We start from the raw sequence: 15,014 nt of genomic DNA on the forward strand, positions 1-15,014 counted from the left end.
ACAATGCAAAACAAAATAAGTATGAGAGACAAGGGCTTATAGGGAAGAGGGAGGATGAGCAGTGGTAGGAAGGAGATGTGACAGGGTGAGGGGTTAGAGTAACCAGAATATATTATAAAAATATGGAATGCTCAACAAAATTACTAAAACTTATAATAAAAGAAAATATAAGAAGCATGGATCCTCAAATATGTGGCAAATACACAAAGCAATGAGAGTCTGCTCTACAAGATAGGGTTTGGCTTCCAGGATGAAACTAGATAGCCCAGTTTGTTTACATGGAAATTACTGTACTAGAACAAAATCTCAGCAGAGCTTTCAAGAAATAAGATAGTGACACCTAGGAATATCTTCTTGGTGTGCTATTCTTAGGATCTTGGATCTGTCTGTGTGAACTTATCCTCTGGGATCGTGTCCTTTACCTGGAGAAGGTAAAGAAGACAATGGGGAGATCAGCAGATACAAGAATACTAGCACCATTTCCAGGCCGCCTAGCCTTTCCTCACTTGACTTGAATTCCCAAATGTCACCTTGAGCAAAGCAAGGCTTTGTATAGCTCTGTTGTAATTCCACTGGTCATCATGAAGGCATCTGTGATAGAAGACGAACAGAGATCATCCAACAAGAAAAGATACACTGACAACAAACACAAAGGCATCTATGTGACAGAAACATGGTTCTACATATATTTCAAGATATTCAGCAAAATGACCCTTCTGCTATAATATGAGCAAATTCCTGAAAATCCAAATGTCTCCCATTAAATGAACAGGGTCTGTGGATTTCAGGGAATGATCAAATAGCTATTTTAAATGGTTAGTTTAGCTTACTGTTTACTTAGAAGAAACTGTTCAGAAAGATAGTAAATGAAATAAAGAAGGAATGAAACCTGTATGTTCCCATAACCCACTCTCCTACACAAACCTCACACCGCATTACCATGTCCACACCACTCACTTTTGAGACCTCTCAACATTCACCCCAGACTGGGCAGAGCATGTTGGCACCATCTCCCGTTGATCTTGAGAGAGGGAAGGTGAATAACTGGAGGAAGCTGTGGCCACCACGGACTTGGAGGCACGGGAAAAGCCATGGACATTCCTCACAGAGAGCTTGTCATTGATGATACAAAGGCTGGAGGGAAAACATCCCCTGAGATTGATGGAAGAACAGACAAAGGTGTACTTCCCAACAACTCTCATGCTGTCACTCTTCCACAACCAGAAGTTTCCAATATCCTATCTCTTTCCCCCTGGCTATCTATAATACTCCCAGAAAGTGAGTGCACTGTTGGAGACTGTCTATATTACTAGAATGGTAGGTTCGGCTTTAATTAAAGAATGGTTTAGTCTGATGGTGGTGGCACACACCTTTAATCCAAGCACTCAGGAGGCAGAGGCTGGTGGATTTCTGAGTTCAAGGCCAGCCTGGTCTACAGAGGAGTTCCAGGACAGCTAGGGCTATACGGGGCTATATACCCTGTCTTGGAAAACCAGAATGGGGGGGAGGGGGGAGCGGGGCGGGGGAGAATGATAGAATAGTTTTAAGTTCTCATCTGGCCTTTTATCAGGTAAAAAGAGTGGACAGTATGATTGACTTCTTTAGAAAACAGCAATAAATGGATAATGGGACTTGAACAAATTCTCAAAACAAGTGAGTACTACAAAAAAAGAGAGACTGATAGTCTGACTCCATCTCTACACTGTTAACCACTATACTAGCCCTACTCCTTGAATATACCTGTTGACTTTCCACAATATTGGTAATACCCACCCAGAACTGCATCACCACATTGTCATATTGATGGCCCCACAATGGAGTGAGAATGCCCATTCACAACCAGCACTTACTCTGAACTGTTGCCACAGGTAGCAACGAAGATCCGAGTGAAGGCGTGAACACACCCTTGAGAGGTGCTCTCCACTTTAAGAACAAGAAAAAAATGAAGCATCCTTACTATGGTTACATACCTTTTGCACCCTCACAAAACATTCCTCAGTCAGGGCCTTACGCTTAAAGAGCCCAGGACCACTCAACTATTGGCTTGGAGTCAGGGGTCTGTGGTAGAAATGGGGGCAGACAACAAGAGGGATAATCCACTCATATTGATGGGTCTCCTGCCACATTCTGGACCCTGTGAAAAATCACTTCCAATGTTCACTTGGGCTCTGACTCACATCTGTCTGCGGTGAGGTAGGGGGTTAATTAATACCATTTACAAACTGGGAAATGCAGAGGCTAAGCAACTGGCCCAAAGTCACAGAGTAAGGATCTGGAATGACAGCCAGCAAACCCTGCAGCCCATGTACCTTCCCTCACCCGGGAGCTGTGCAGGAGACAGGCACAGACCAGGGTGCTCTGCGGGCAGGAGAGCACACAGGAAGACACACAAGGAGGGGAGCTGGGGGAGTTCTCAGACATGCACATCCAGGTCAGGAAGCAAGAAGGGATCTGGAGAGAGGATTATACAAGCACTCACCTTCCTTGAAGAGCCCACTAACAGAGAAGCAGAGTGTTGTTTCCTGAAAGGGAAGAAGGCACAAACAGGCTTAGGGTCCTGCATAACTCTCTACTCACCACTAGCTTTCTGAGTATGTGATGTGCCCCATGGAAGGAGCAGGTGCTTACTGTCTGGAAACATATGTCCACCACGAAGGAGGTGAGGTCATGTTGAGTTTTGGGCAATGAACGAAGGAAGTTAATAATGTCACATTTCTTGTGCTTCAGCAGTTGCCTCCGCATATCTGTAAAGGAGACAGAAAGATTTGTGTTCTTGGACTTGCACATGCTTTGCACACACAGCATTCCCCAAGCAGCATCATAAGCTAAAGGGTCCAGGAACAGACAGCTGTTGATTTGAAGTCAAGAGAATATGGCAGGAACAGGGAGGGCAACAACAGAAACCTTAACCTCTGGCATCTGTGATTGTGCTTTCTATCCCCCTTTATTGTGCCCAGTATTGCCCACCACACACTTACAAGGATCCTTGAGAATCTTCATATTTCTGCTATACTTTAAGTACTCGCACAAGTTGCTCCTAGGAGAAGAAGAGGAAAGAGTTGTGGTGGCCTAGCCAGTGTGATGGTTCCAAGGAACTGCCTGTATCTGCTGGAGAACAGAGAGCAGTGCTGTGGGTCAGAGTTTGAGAGAAATGTTCTACTCACATGGATAAGTCTGTGGAACTGAAAGGAACGGTCAATGAGAAGCAAGCCTCTGCATGGTAAGCATTGAGGAGTCCCTGACGATCTCCATTGTCATAGATGAAGTAATACCTTTTGGGGAGAGGTGACAGAGTGGGATAATTTCATTGGTTTGGGTTCCGAATAAGATTTTATATTTTTATCCACTAGAGCTATAATTTTATAGCTCCACTTCTCTCCTCATTGTTCCCTTTTGTCCGATTGCCAGAGGTACTTACTGCTGCAGGAACTGTAGGACTGTTGACTTTATGGGCTCTGATCCAAAAAAACTTCCCTGAAATGAAAGTGAACAGGATGTAGATATTGACACATTCTTACACACAAATTAAAACCTCTCTCCTCACCTTGCAAGTTGGTAAGCTCTTAGGGTCTTCAGGGCCACAGGCAGTTGGTTTACGTGATTCCTGTCCATCCTGTGGGAAGCAAGAGAGTCATTGCACTGCTGGAAGGTGATGCTGGCTGATGAAGGAAAGGGACAGGTTTACAGAAGCCTTAGAAATGTCACTGAAGTAGTGCAGTTGGGATCATGGCTTGCCTTTGGCAAGTTCCCCTGTGAATCTGAATCCCTTCTCCCTATCTCTTTGAGGCTTATGGGACAGCTTCATAAAGTTTAACTTGGGCAAGACCTATTAGCTTTCAGAGAAGGTTGGACGCAGTGTCTGTCCCAGTTACAGAAATCAATAATCAAGGAACACACTTACCAGGCTTAGTAACTTGGGGAACAATTCCAGAATTGAACTACCAAAAAAAAAAAAAAATAAAGGTAGCCTTATTAAGAATTATGCAGTATACATGTGTATACAAACATTACCCAGCATCCTATTAATATATAAGTTAGATGTTTTTTGGTTCATACATTGACTTTTTATGCATTTATCCATCTATTGACACATAAATATAGGAACACCATTAAAATCATACAAATGTGATTGACACACTCCTCTAGTCCCTTTATTCTAGGCTCACATCACAAGAAGCCACGTTGGAGGAGCCAGGTCCAAGGACTCTTTCCCCCTCTTTAGAGGATATAGCAAGGCTCAGGACTCAGTAATTGAAGTCAAGGAGATGGTGATAGAAAGTCAATGAAAGGAGATGAGGGAGATGTCAGGGAAACAGAGAGTGGAGGCAAAGGACAAAGACAAAGCCACACAAGAATGACAGATGATGGCACCCTCTGTCTCAGTGCTGAGAGGGGTCCCCAGTAGGATATGAGCCACATGGTGAGGCTCAGCTAAAAGCTTTCTATCAGGTAGTGCATCTTTGAAACCACTCCTTCAAATCTGAATCTGACATCTGATTCAAGGAAATGTAGTGCACAGCTTTCTTCCACTTGCCCCTTAGACCAGCACGTAAAACATTCAGACTCAGACTGCAGTAAAAGGAATTCTTTGCAGCAGTCCTCTCCTTCACTTGCACTAGGCTGCTCCGGGGACCCAAAGTAAGGCAGCAAGAAAGACTTTACAGTATTGGGTACCACTGAATACAGGCTCACATTTTTTCCTGTGTTGGATTTACTCTGGGAACAGTGAAGGAGTTTGAGAGATGAAGACATTCCCCAGAAGCAGGTGTCTCTTTTGGTCACTATGTTCTCTCCTGGAGGTCCCTTTCTACATGTGTATGTCTGAGTTGAGGTCTAGTCTAAGGAATCAATTCACTTCTCTGTGCAGGAAATCCTCTTTTACATTTGATAGTATTATGAGCAAGGTAGGCAGATGAAAAAGAAAGGAGGGATGGAGGTCTCTTTCTCTACATGACCCTCCTACTCCAGGAAGCCCTCTGCTCCCTGGCATTGGCCCAGTTCTAGATCTTTGATTCAGAGCACCCATGTTTCCCTCCAAAAAGAGATGAGCCCCCAACAGTAGCCCAGAGTAAGCAATGGTGCCACCTTCCAGAACTCCTGGCCTCATCCTAGCATAACAGAGCTTTCAGGGCAGCCTGGGACAAAGGGACTTCATAGGAGTAAGAAAAGGGGAGCTCCAGTTAGGCTAGAGGATGGGTGCTATCTTTCTGGAATGGACTGTGTTCAGACATGGGAATCACACCCCTGATGAAATGAAAGGACAGGATGGTCAAATGGAATGGAGGGCTGTGGGGACAGCTGAAAGTACAGGCAGAGGGGAAGGCGAAGTCTGCGATCCTCCAAGAGGACCAGAACTACTCCTCTTGCAGATACACTGACTTTATATTACTGGACTTATCCGGCATGGTAGAACTCAGAGAGCTTTTGTCTGCACATATCTTTTCTGGATCTGGGGCTTGCTCCTTGGCCATCTCCCCTTCAGAGTTCACCTGTAATTATGAGAATAAATGCATGAATCAGGAGAAGTGAAGCAGAAGATGTCTAAGCTCCAGCTTTTTCTCTTGCTCCATTACCAGTAACTCCACTTCCCTGCCTATTGTCAACAGTCTGATGATCACTTCCACTTTGTCTCAGAGGAACTGTGGGAGGGAGGACAGAGTTGGGGGGGGCAATGACTGGAATATAAATAAATAAAATAATTTAAAATAAAAAAGAATGATCTCAGTATTATACCTCATCTCATTTTTATAGGCATTCAATTTGTCAATAGTAGGGGTCATTGCCATAGTATCAAGCAAGTCAAACAGCTGATATAATTTGTTGTAACTCTGGTTCAAGGGCAAAAGTAATGAGGGGAAAAAAATAAGTTCAGTTCATTGTGTTACAAGGAATACTTGAGACCAACCTAACAACTAGCTAATCTCTCCGGGCTTACTCTCAAAATTAGCAACAAGTCTAAGCTATTACCTGGGTCATGTCCTCTTCACGGATATTCAAGGAAGGAGCCATATACCTTCTAGGAATCAGTGCCAAGTCAGTAGGACTGGTCATCAAATCTTCAGGAGGCAACATCAGGTAATCAGAAGACAGAGAGGTACCCCACTGGTACAGTGCCAGCACCAACCCCTCCGGGATTTACAATTCCTAAATTTCCACCCCAGTGAGACCCTTTCATACCTTGGTCAAAGGGACGTCTTTGTCTATTAAGAACTTGCTGAGAAGTAGCACACTGCTGGTTTGTAGTCAGCTGCAAATTAAAGATGGACTTCTGTGACTCTGAGGCTGAAGTGATAAAATAATGGGGTACCCATCTGTGGGTATAAAAGTGGCCTTAAGTTTACATTACCTTTTTGTGATCCATCTTTTCTGACTTCAGCTCTGTCACTGAGTGGGGTTCTTCACAGGGGCTGATGAAGATTGATATCTGCAGTGAATACAGGAGAGTCTGTGTTTGCATTGAGAACCAAGAAGCCGCAGGATCATAAAAGATATTGCCCCCGGCTCACAATTTTTCAGTGACCCTCTTGACACATACCTTATTATCAGTCTCATCTCGAATCTTGTCACTGATAGCCTTCAGCATAAAGGCAATGTTGGGGTTATCAACAAAAAAATGGGCCTGCATCTTTTCATAGTGAAACTGTAAGGATAAGGGTGAGATAAATAGAATATGCAGGCAACTGTTATGGTTCACAGAGGTCCTCATCTGTCCTGTTTCTGCTTGTTCTCCATTATGTCCTCTCTTACCTGCACTGGCGTGAAAGGGACGCTGCACTGGCTCTGAATCAAATTCAGCAGCCACTTCTTATCATATTTTATGCCAAAGGGAATCTAGGATCAAACATGAATAAAGATCGTGAGAAGCCATTGGCCAATTGGAATTGAAAGTTTGACTTAATCAGACAATAATGCTCAGCCCATAACATACTCCATGAGTCTGTTTACAGAAAAATCTAGAAAATGTAAACAAATCTATTGTAGTAGAAAACTAACCAAGAGTTGCTTAAAAAATGGCAGGGCACAGAGAGGGAAGAATAAAAGAGAACAACTAGAAGGGGAGGCATGGATGCTTGCTGTGTTTGACAGACATGTTGGCTGGGATAAAGGCTTCAGATGTGCAGCCAAGTATTGTTAACTTATATACTTTAAATGTATGTGATTTATTATCTGTAAATTTTCCTTGTAGAAAGCCATAAAAATAAGAAGACCCAAGAATATTTTTTCAAGCTTTAAAGCACTATTTGAAGACTGAACAAATTTCATTCTTGATTTTACATCATCTGTAGATTTCCCGAATTGCCTTTTCTTTCATTCGGGTGGTTTCCTTTGATAATCAGATATTTAAATCAACTTTCTTTTTAAAACTTTAATGAATTAAGGTACTGTATGATCTCCCTAATTTTTAGATTATAAACATGATTTCATTTTAAAAAGTTATAATAAATGACCATACCTATGGCAGACCTAGCTTTTTTCTTTAACAAGGACCCCAAAGATACCGTAACAATAACCTCCCCCAGTAGACACATACGGTTTTAGCAAAACAGCCTTCTAAAACACAGTTGTTATATCTTTTTAGCATTTATTTCTTCCGTTGCTTATACATAATCCCCTGTCTTCTCCCTGCAGTTACCCTGTTCTCTTTATATTCCTTCTCTGATTTCCCCCTTAATTGATGTAGCATGTGGGCTCCTATGTCAATTCCTCTGCACCCAGAAAAGTACCTAATGATTCTACACAAGTGAAACACACCTCCTCCTAATCCTTCTTTTAATATTAGATACATTTGCTGGGGCACTTACTGTAATCTTGAACCAGTTCTCTGAAGTATCATCTTGTTTGTCCCTCTCCATTTTTCTCTCTGGAGGATTTGACCCCCCCTCCATGTTAACACGCATTTGGTTCCGTTTATGGAAATTGACTCTCTGATGGTGGGATGGAATGCCATATGGAGTGCTATGGAAAAATGAAGGGAAAAACTAGTCTCTATATACTTAGAAATCCTCCAATAGACCATTTGCCCCACTTGTACCAGTGTTACCAAAAGGATGCTCAACCATTTGAAGATGTAAATAACATATTTAACCACGGTGTTATGGATTTCACTGGATGATATATTTCAGCCATTCTGCCTGGTTACTTACTATCTTTGGGTATGCATGGGAGAACTACTCATTGCTGGCTCTCCATCATGCTGCTGATAAAATGAAGTGCGCATTGTGTCACTGATGTGCTCAGTCGGGTTGAGAAATCTCCGCCGGACAATACGTTGGCATCTCATTCTTCTTCGAACAGGGCTAGTTTCAGAACTGTGCCCTAAAATTAAAATCAATACATCAAGGAACAATTAGAAAAATGATTGTGGAAAAAAATATAATGGCTAATGAAAGTCATTATTTGTTATAAACCATCCCCCAAATAAATCTATGAGCAGTGTAAAAAACATGAAAATATTTCACTGTGCTTCCACTTCTTGGGAGATAAGAACAGCCAAGGAGAAAACACAGGTGTAAAGTTTGGGTTGAATAATTGGTCTGTGATGTTACAAACCGTCTTGCCCTTCTCAGGCTGAGTGATCTAAGACAAATTATGTTTCATTCCTCAATCTTCACTCTCTCTTCTGTTTGAAGAATAGTAAAAAATTATATTGGAAGTTGTTTTTATGGTTCAAAGATCAAAGGCAAACTCCCTGCCTAAAAGAACTAGACAAGAAATAACACAAAACAGAACAAAATATATAGGTCATATCTTGCTCATATATTATCCTGAAGACTAGAACGAGAGAAGAAAAGAAGTTAAAGGAAATATGGTAAGCATATTCAACAGACCTTAGTTGATAAGTTTCCAAATTTAAAATAAAAAAGTACCAAGTTCAAATAAAAACATCACTAGAAGAAAAGTATGCATTGAGAAAAAGAGATGGCTCAGCACTTTAAAGGACTTGCTACTCTTGTGGTGAACTCAGTTCCCAGCACACACATGGTGGTTGGCCACCATGTGTAATTCCGGTTCTAGAGGATCCAATGTCTTCTTCTGAGCACCTCAGCCACTAAGCACATACATGGTACATGTTCATACATGAAAGCAAAATACATGTAATATAAAATAAAATAAATCTTAAAGAGCTAAACTAAAACAGAAACAGGCTGTGGCGATAGTTGAGTATCTAAAGGGCTTGCCACCTATCCTGAAAGCTGGCCTTCAATTCTCTAGATCCACATTGTTGGGGAAGAGAACTGTTTTCCTCAGGTTGTCCTGTGACCTCCAAACATGCATCCACATGTATACAGTAAGTGAATGAATGAATGAATGTTTAAAATAAAACATCCCTGTGGGCTCTGAAAGCACACACATACTACCCAGCCCCTAGAAGACAGAGAAAACGATTGGCATGTGTCCAAGGTCAACTGGTCTACAAACAATCATCTGTGCAGTAAAGGAAAGTCAATGACACTGATAAATTTGTAGGCAAATCTGAGTACGTATTATGTAATACAATAATTTGGGGGGCATATTGTATATCTTGAATATATATTATAATGAAGACCAAAAAAGAGAGGGGAAAATATTAAAGGGAATGTGGTAAGCATATCTTATATATAATGAAAGTTCATGTCAAATCAGGTAAGGGTAAATATGACCATAATGTTGCAATGTTCAAGTATTGTTTGAGGACAGGTAAAAACAAATGTGTAGTAAAATAGTGTATTTGGACCAAATTATACCTATGATTTAATCAAAAGTAGGTTAAATATTCCAAATCAGAAGTAAAAAAAAAAGGCCATTTCATCAGCTAGATATGGTAGAACGCAGTAGAAATTCACCACATGGGAGGCTGAGGCAGGAGGATCAGGAATGCAAGCCCAGCTTTAGCTGCTTAGGGCGTTCAAGGTCAGCCTGGCCTACATAGTGAGATCCCATCTGAGAACAAGCCAAAAAAAGGATTCTGACAAATGTTCTTTTAAATACATAAAATTTAATTATAAATAAGTTTTAAATAAAAGGCAAAATATTTTCACTTACATGTGAACAGTCAAAGATCGAATTCATAGAAATAGAGACTATGATGTGATTACCAGAGATTAGAAGCTGAAAAGGAGATTAATAAATAATTCATGTGTACAAGATAGGCTATCCATTATGATAGGAGGAATAACTTCCAATATTCTTAAGATTTGTGTTTTTATGTACACACAAAGTGTGTTTGTGTGTATCTGTCTGTCTATGTGAGTATATGCACACATGTGGGGGCAGGCACATCTATGCATGTACAGAGGCCTGAAAGGAACATCAGATGTCTCCTTATCAGGGTTATAATTGCTTAGAGGAAGCCTGTCTAACTACCTGAATGTTAAGGCTGGAACACCATTTCCCATGATTGCTCTGCCAGTGTTCTTAACCACTGAGCCATCTCTCCAGTCCCTATTTCTAATGCTCTACTGCACAGTAGAGTAGCAATATTCAACAATAATTATATACATTTATAATATTTGTAAAATAACTATATATAATTTTTGTACTATGCAACTACAGGTTTGAACTGGAAAAGGAAAAAGCACGTTTTAAAGAAAGAAGTTCTGAGGGATGGGGGTGTATCTCCTCCCTCACATGCATTAAGGTTCTAGGTTCCATGGCCAGCACTGCAGACTAGGAGTGATGACACTCTTTTGTAATCCCAGCATTCAGGAGGTAAAGGCAGAAGATCCACAAGTTCATGGTCATCCTTGCCTACATAAGAAGCTCAAGATGAGGCTACAAGAAACAGTGTCTCCAATAGGAGAGGAAGGGGAGAGGAATAAAATAGTAGAGGAAAGGACATTTCAGTGATAAAAGTTTCAATTAAGCAAGAAGAGAGTTTTCAAATTTGTATTTCCATGCCTATCTTAATATAAAAAAGGAAGATTGACTAGAGGGAAAAATAAGTGGAGAAATACAGAGTTTGGGTGAAATTTCAATTTATCTCATTAAATAACAGATAAATCTATCAGACAACAGTTCATTTGCATGGGGAATGTTTAAACAATATGAGAAAGAAAGCAGGCACGGTATCACATGCCTGCAGTCTTAAAACAAAAGGTGGAGTAAAAACAAAAGGATCACTTTAGCCCAGGAATTTAAGAACATCCTGCGATGTCATTTATGTGCAATATGCATACATATATAAAATATGATTTTATATATTGTACATACATATAAAACAAATGTACTTAATTGAGGTGGAAACCTACACACAAGTAAAACTATTCAGAACAGTTCATATGACAGGCCATAAAGCAAATATCTACAAACTTCTATAAGGATAATGCAGTGTTCTGAATGACTCAAGAAGATTCAATGTTAATGTTTGCTTCCCTGGTCCTCTTCTAATACTAATATGAATCCAAAGAATATTAATTTCAACCAAACCATAGTCTAGGTCATATTTCCTATTCCTCAGAGCCTAGGCCTGAAATGATCCAAAGCTCAATAAAGTCTAGGTGGGGGGTGGGGAGGGAAGCACTTCACTTCAGTTAAAATCACAAGAACAGAGGCTTTCCATCAAAGAAACATGACAGTCACCTCAATACTCATTTGATCTTTGTCTTCTGGAGAAGTTAAACTAGAAAGCTTGAGGGTGGGGAGGGTCCTGCCACTCTGATCCCACCCTGTCCCTGCCTAAAGAGGTAACCCAAGTGCCATATGAGAAGAGAAAGGGGCAGCATCACCTTTGCCCTAAGAAACCTTGGGCAAACATTTCATGCTGAGCAACTAACTCACCCATGGTAGGTCCTGAAGTACCTTGTCCTTATTGTGTTCTTCTGTGTGGTCTAGAGCTGAAAACCTGAAGAGAGCTGCTGCGAAGGATGACAGCAGACTTCAAACATCAGTTACAAGATGGAAAACTCTTACAGGAAGTTTCATCCCATAGAGCATCAGGAGGAGGGCCCTGGAGGTGGGCAAAATAGTCCAACTTCCTGTTTTTGCTGCCTCCTGAAGTTTCTACCAGCGAAGCACTCAGGGAGCTCTTTCACATTGAACCCGTGCTGTATCAGAAACCAACTAGAGTCTTAAACCTTGAGACTCTGGTACTTGTTGCTACAAATGCAGGGAACTTTGTATTCCTTGATCTGTTTTGGCTACATTACAGTGTGTTCTTTATTCTTTGAGAGCTCCAAGTGCCCACTATGAACCAGGCACTGTACTTCTTTCTGTTCTACATCAGATCTGCTCTCCCCTACCCAGACTCTTCAAGAAATTATCTGATCTTAGACTCACTAGATGACTGAAGTTGTGGAGGCTTAATGGGGTATTAATGAGATATTCACCTGTTACCTTGGGAAACAGAGTAGAACTAAGAACGATAGCAAAGGGTGAGCCCCTCATGTTGGGTTTGAGTAGAGTCAAAAAACAGCATTTGTTTTCTTAAGTTAGAACAAAGTAACAAAATGTTCTCAAACGTGTCATATGGTTGAAACTTACCTTCAGCTCATGCCAGAGACAGAAAGGGGAGAGAACAAAGGGGAGAGGAGAGAGAGATGAGAAGAGAGGAGAGGCTGGGAGATAAAGGAACTAGCAAAGATTATTAAAACATTCTGATATTTTAGTGAAACTAGGGTGAAAGTTGTCACTGTGGAGAAATGTCTCACTGATTATAGACAGAAATGAGGTTCCAAACCTGTCAGGCCTTTTTCCAAGATGGGGAGAAGAAAGGGGGTCTAGATTCTAGTGTATTCACAGACTTTCTTGAGATGAGATGAAGTCTGGCCACTGAATGAACTAAACAGATGCCCCCCCACCTCTCTCTGTGTCTCTTTCTATCTCTCTGTCTCTCTGTCTCTCTGTTTCTCCCTGTCTGTCTGTCTGTCTCCCTCGTGTGTGTGTGTGTGTGTGTGTGTGTGTGTATGTGTGTGTTTTTGTGTGTATGCACACATCTAGAGTGAAGACAATCTAATACAGGAAAAACACACACCTTCAAAAATAAATTGCCAAATCAGGAATTTATTATTCAACAGTTTATGACCAGTTTTCTATTTGTGTGTGTGTGTGTGTGTGTGTGTGTGTGTGTGAGAGAGAGAGAGAGAGAGAGAGAGAGAGAGAGGATATGTGCATGTGAAGGTCATAGAACAACTTAACTGAGGCCATTCCCTCCTGCTGTGTGGCCTCAGAATCAAACTCCGGTCTTCAGTCTTGGCATCAGGCAACTCTATCTAGTTAGATATCTCAGCAAGCTTATATAAATATTTTTATAAACTGAAAGATTCTGTGGCTTCAGTGTTTGCATTCTCTCCAAACCCATGCTAAAAGTTAATTGCCAATACAGTAATATTAAGAGGTGAGGCAATTGAAAGTTGTCTAAGCCACAGGGCCTCTGTACTTACATGTTGGATTACAGTTTTCATGAAACGCTTGGGCATCGATGTTTGCTGGATCCATTAGACCAATTTACACCAATTTTATCCATAATGGTGGATTTAACAACATGACAAAAATTGTTTTCTTTTGTTCTCAAAGGAGATTAAATGCCTTGAATTGTCTAGGATATTGTGTACTTACAAATTAACAGCCCTGAGTACCTTTCTACAAGTTTTCTTTTTAAAAAAAAATTTAAAAAATGTCTCTGTTTAATACAAGAAAACATTTTACTATTTTACAATCATGTCCTGGTGCTTTGATTGTTTACAGAATATTCTAAAATAAAAGAACTCTGGAAGGTTTTCATTGAGGATAAATGGCCATAATATGATGCAAACTATGCTTCTCTATGATAATTTAGATATTTTCCATATATTGGCCCTGCTAAAATAGAATATAGCATCTTTTATATGGTAGGAACCAATGAGGAAACTTTCCTTTAACTCCACTTTTTACACTTTTTGGTAAGTAGCAGGAGAAAAAATGCATTTGTAGATCTTTTCTAGGCAAATTGTGAAGCTGACGAACAGCCTGTTTCTATATACTCAGTCTTGTTTTACTAGAAATGGGAATCATGGCCTCTTGAAGAGAAAAAAGTCACCATTCTGCATTTAGCTGTATCTATATATTGCATACCTGTATTTTTCTTTGAATTGTAAAAAAAAAAATTCACATAATAAATAGTGTAGTGATATAAAAAAGGAGAAAGAAATAGCTAAGAATAGTTAAGAGCAGCAAAAAAATTGTCAACAAACAAGGTCGTGGGGAAGGAAAACCTTTGTTCACTGTTGCTGGGAATGTAAATGGGTGCAGCCCTTCTCCGTATCAGTGGGAAGAACCCCTAAAACTAAAACTTATTCTACCACATGACCCAGCTAAGCCCTTGGTATATGGGCAAAGTACTCAACATCCCACTTCATAGATATTTTTAGCCATATTGATGCCCTATTCACAACAGCTAAGAAATGCAATCTAAATGCACTTCAGCCAATGAGTGGACAGTGAAAATGTACAAGTACTTTTAAAAAGCCTTACCTTACCTTTGAGCAGAGAGGTTTCTTTCTTTCTTTGTTTGTTTGTTTGTTTGTTTGTTTTTGTGGCAAGAGCCTGCTCTTGGTCACTAGCTTAAATAACTCAGATTTGTTAAATGAAGGAGTCATACTACACAAACACACACACACACACATACACACACACACACACACACACACACACACACACACCTTAGTTAGGGTTTCATTGCTGTAAAGGGACAGTATGACCAAGACAACTGTTATAAAGGACAACATTTAATTCAACTGGCTTACAGGATCAGAGGTTCAGACCACTATCATCATGGCAGGAACTTGGCAGCATCCAGGCAGGCATGGTTCTGGAAGAGACTAGAGTTTTACATATTGATTCAAAGGCAGCTGAAGGGGACTGTCCTCCACAGATAGCCAGAGGAGGATATGCTACACTAGGCAGAGCTTGAGCATAGGAGAGTTCCAAGCCTGCTTACACAATGGCACACTTCCTCCAACAAGGCTACACCTACTCCAATAAGGCCATACCTAAAAGTGCCACTCCCTGTGGCTAAGTATTGAAATGCATAAATCTATAGGGGCCAAACCTATTCAAAG

The 15,014-nt window shown here is 40.7% G+C and overlaps 1 protein-coding gene across 1 annotated transcript in view; it reads right to left on the reverse strand.

Annotated features, from left to right (window-relative positions):
- Positions 1-368: 368 nt before the first annotated feature.
- Nxf3 (nuclear RNA export factor 3) overlaps positions 369-15,014 on the reverse strand; it is a 66,582-nt gene continuing 51,936 nt past the window's right edge. The window contains 19 exon segments of the mRNA XM_052170302.1: positions 369-422; positions 531-591; positions 958-1,134; positions 1,851-1,923; positions 2,480-2,522; positions 2,629-2,744; positions 2,979-3,037; positions 3,165-3,272; positions 3,419-3,474; positions 3,545-3,613; positions 3,902-3,938; positions 5,380-5,489; positions 5,968-6,056; positions 6,178-6,255; positions 6,258-6,282; positions 6,536-6,640; positions 6,748-6,831; positions 7,803-7,956; positions 8,145-8,316. Of these exon segments, the coding sequence (XP_052026262.1) occupies positions 369-422; positions 531-591; positions 958-1,134; positions 1,851-1,923; positions 2,480-2,522; positions 2,629-2,744; positions 2,979-3,037; positions 3,165-3,272; positions 3,419-3,474; positions 3,545-3,613; positions 3,902-3,938; positions 5,380-5,489; positions 5,968-6,056; positions 6,178-6,255; positions 6,258-6,282; positions 6,536-6,640; positions 6,748-6,831; positions 7,803-7,956; positions 8,145-8,316 (1,670 nt within the window).

This window comes from Apodemus sylvaticus, chromosome X (assembly GCF_947179515.1).
Source record: "Apodemus sylvaticus chromosome X, mApoSyl1.1, whole genome shotgun sequence".
NCBI lineage: Eukaryota > Metazoa > Chordata > Mammalia > Rodentia > Muridae > Apodemus > Apodemus sylvaticus.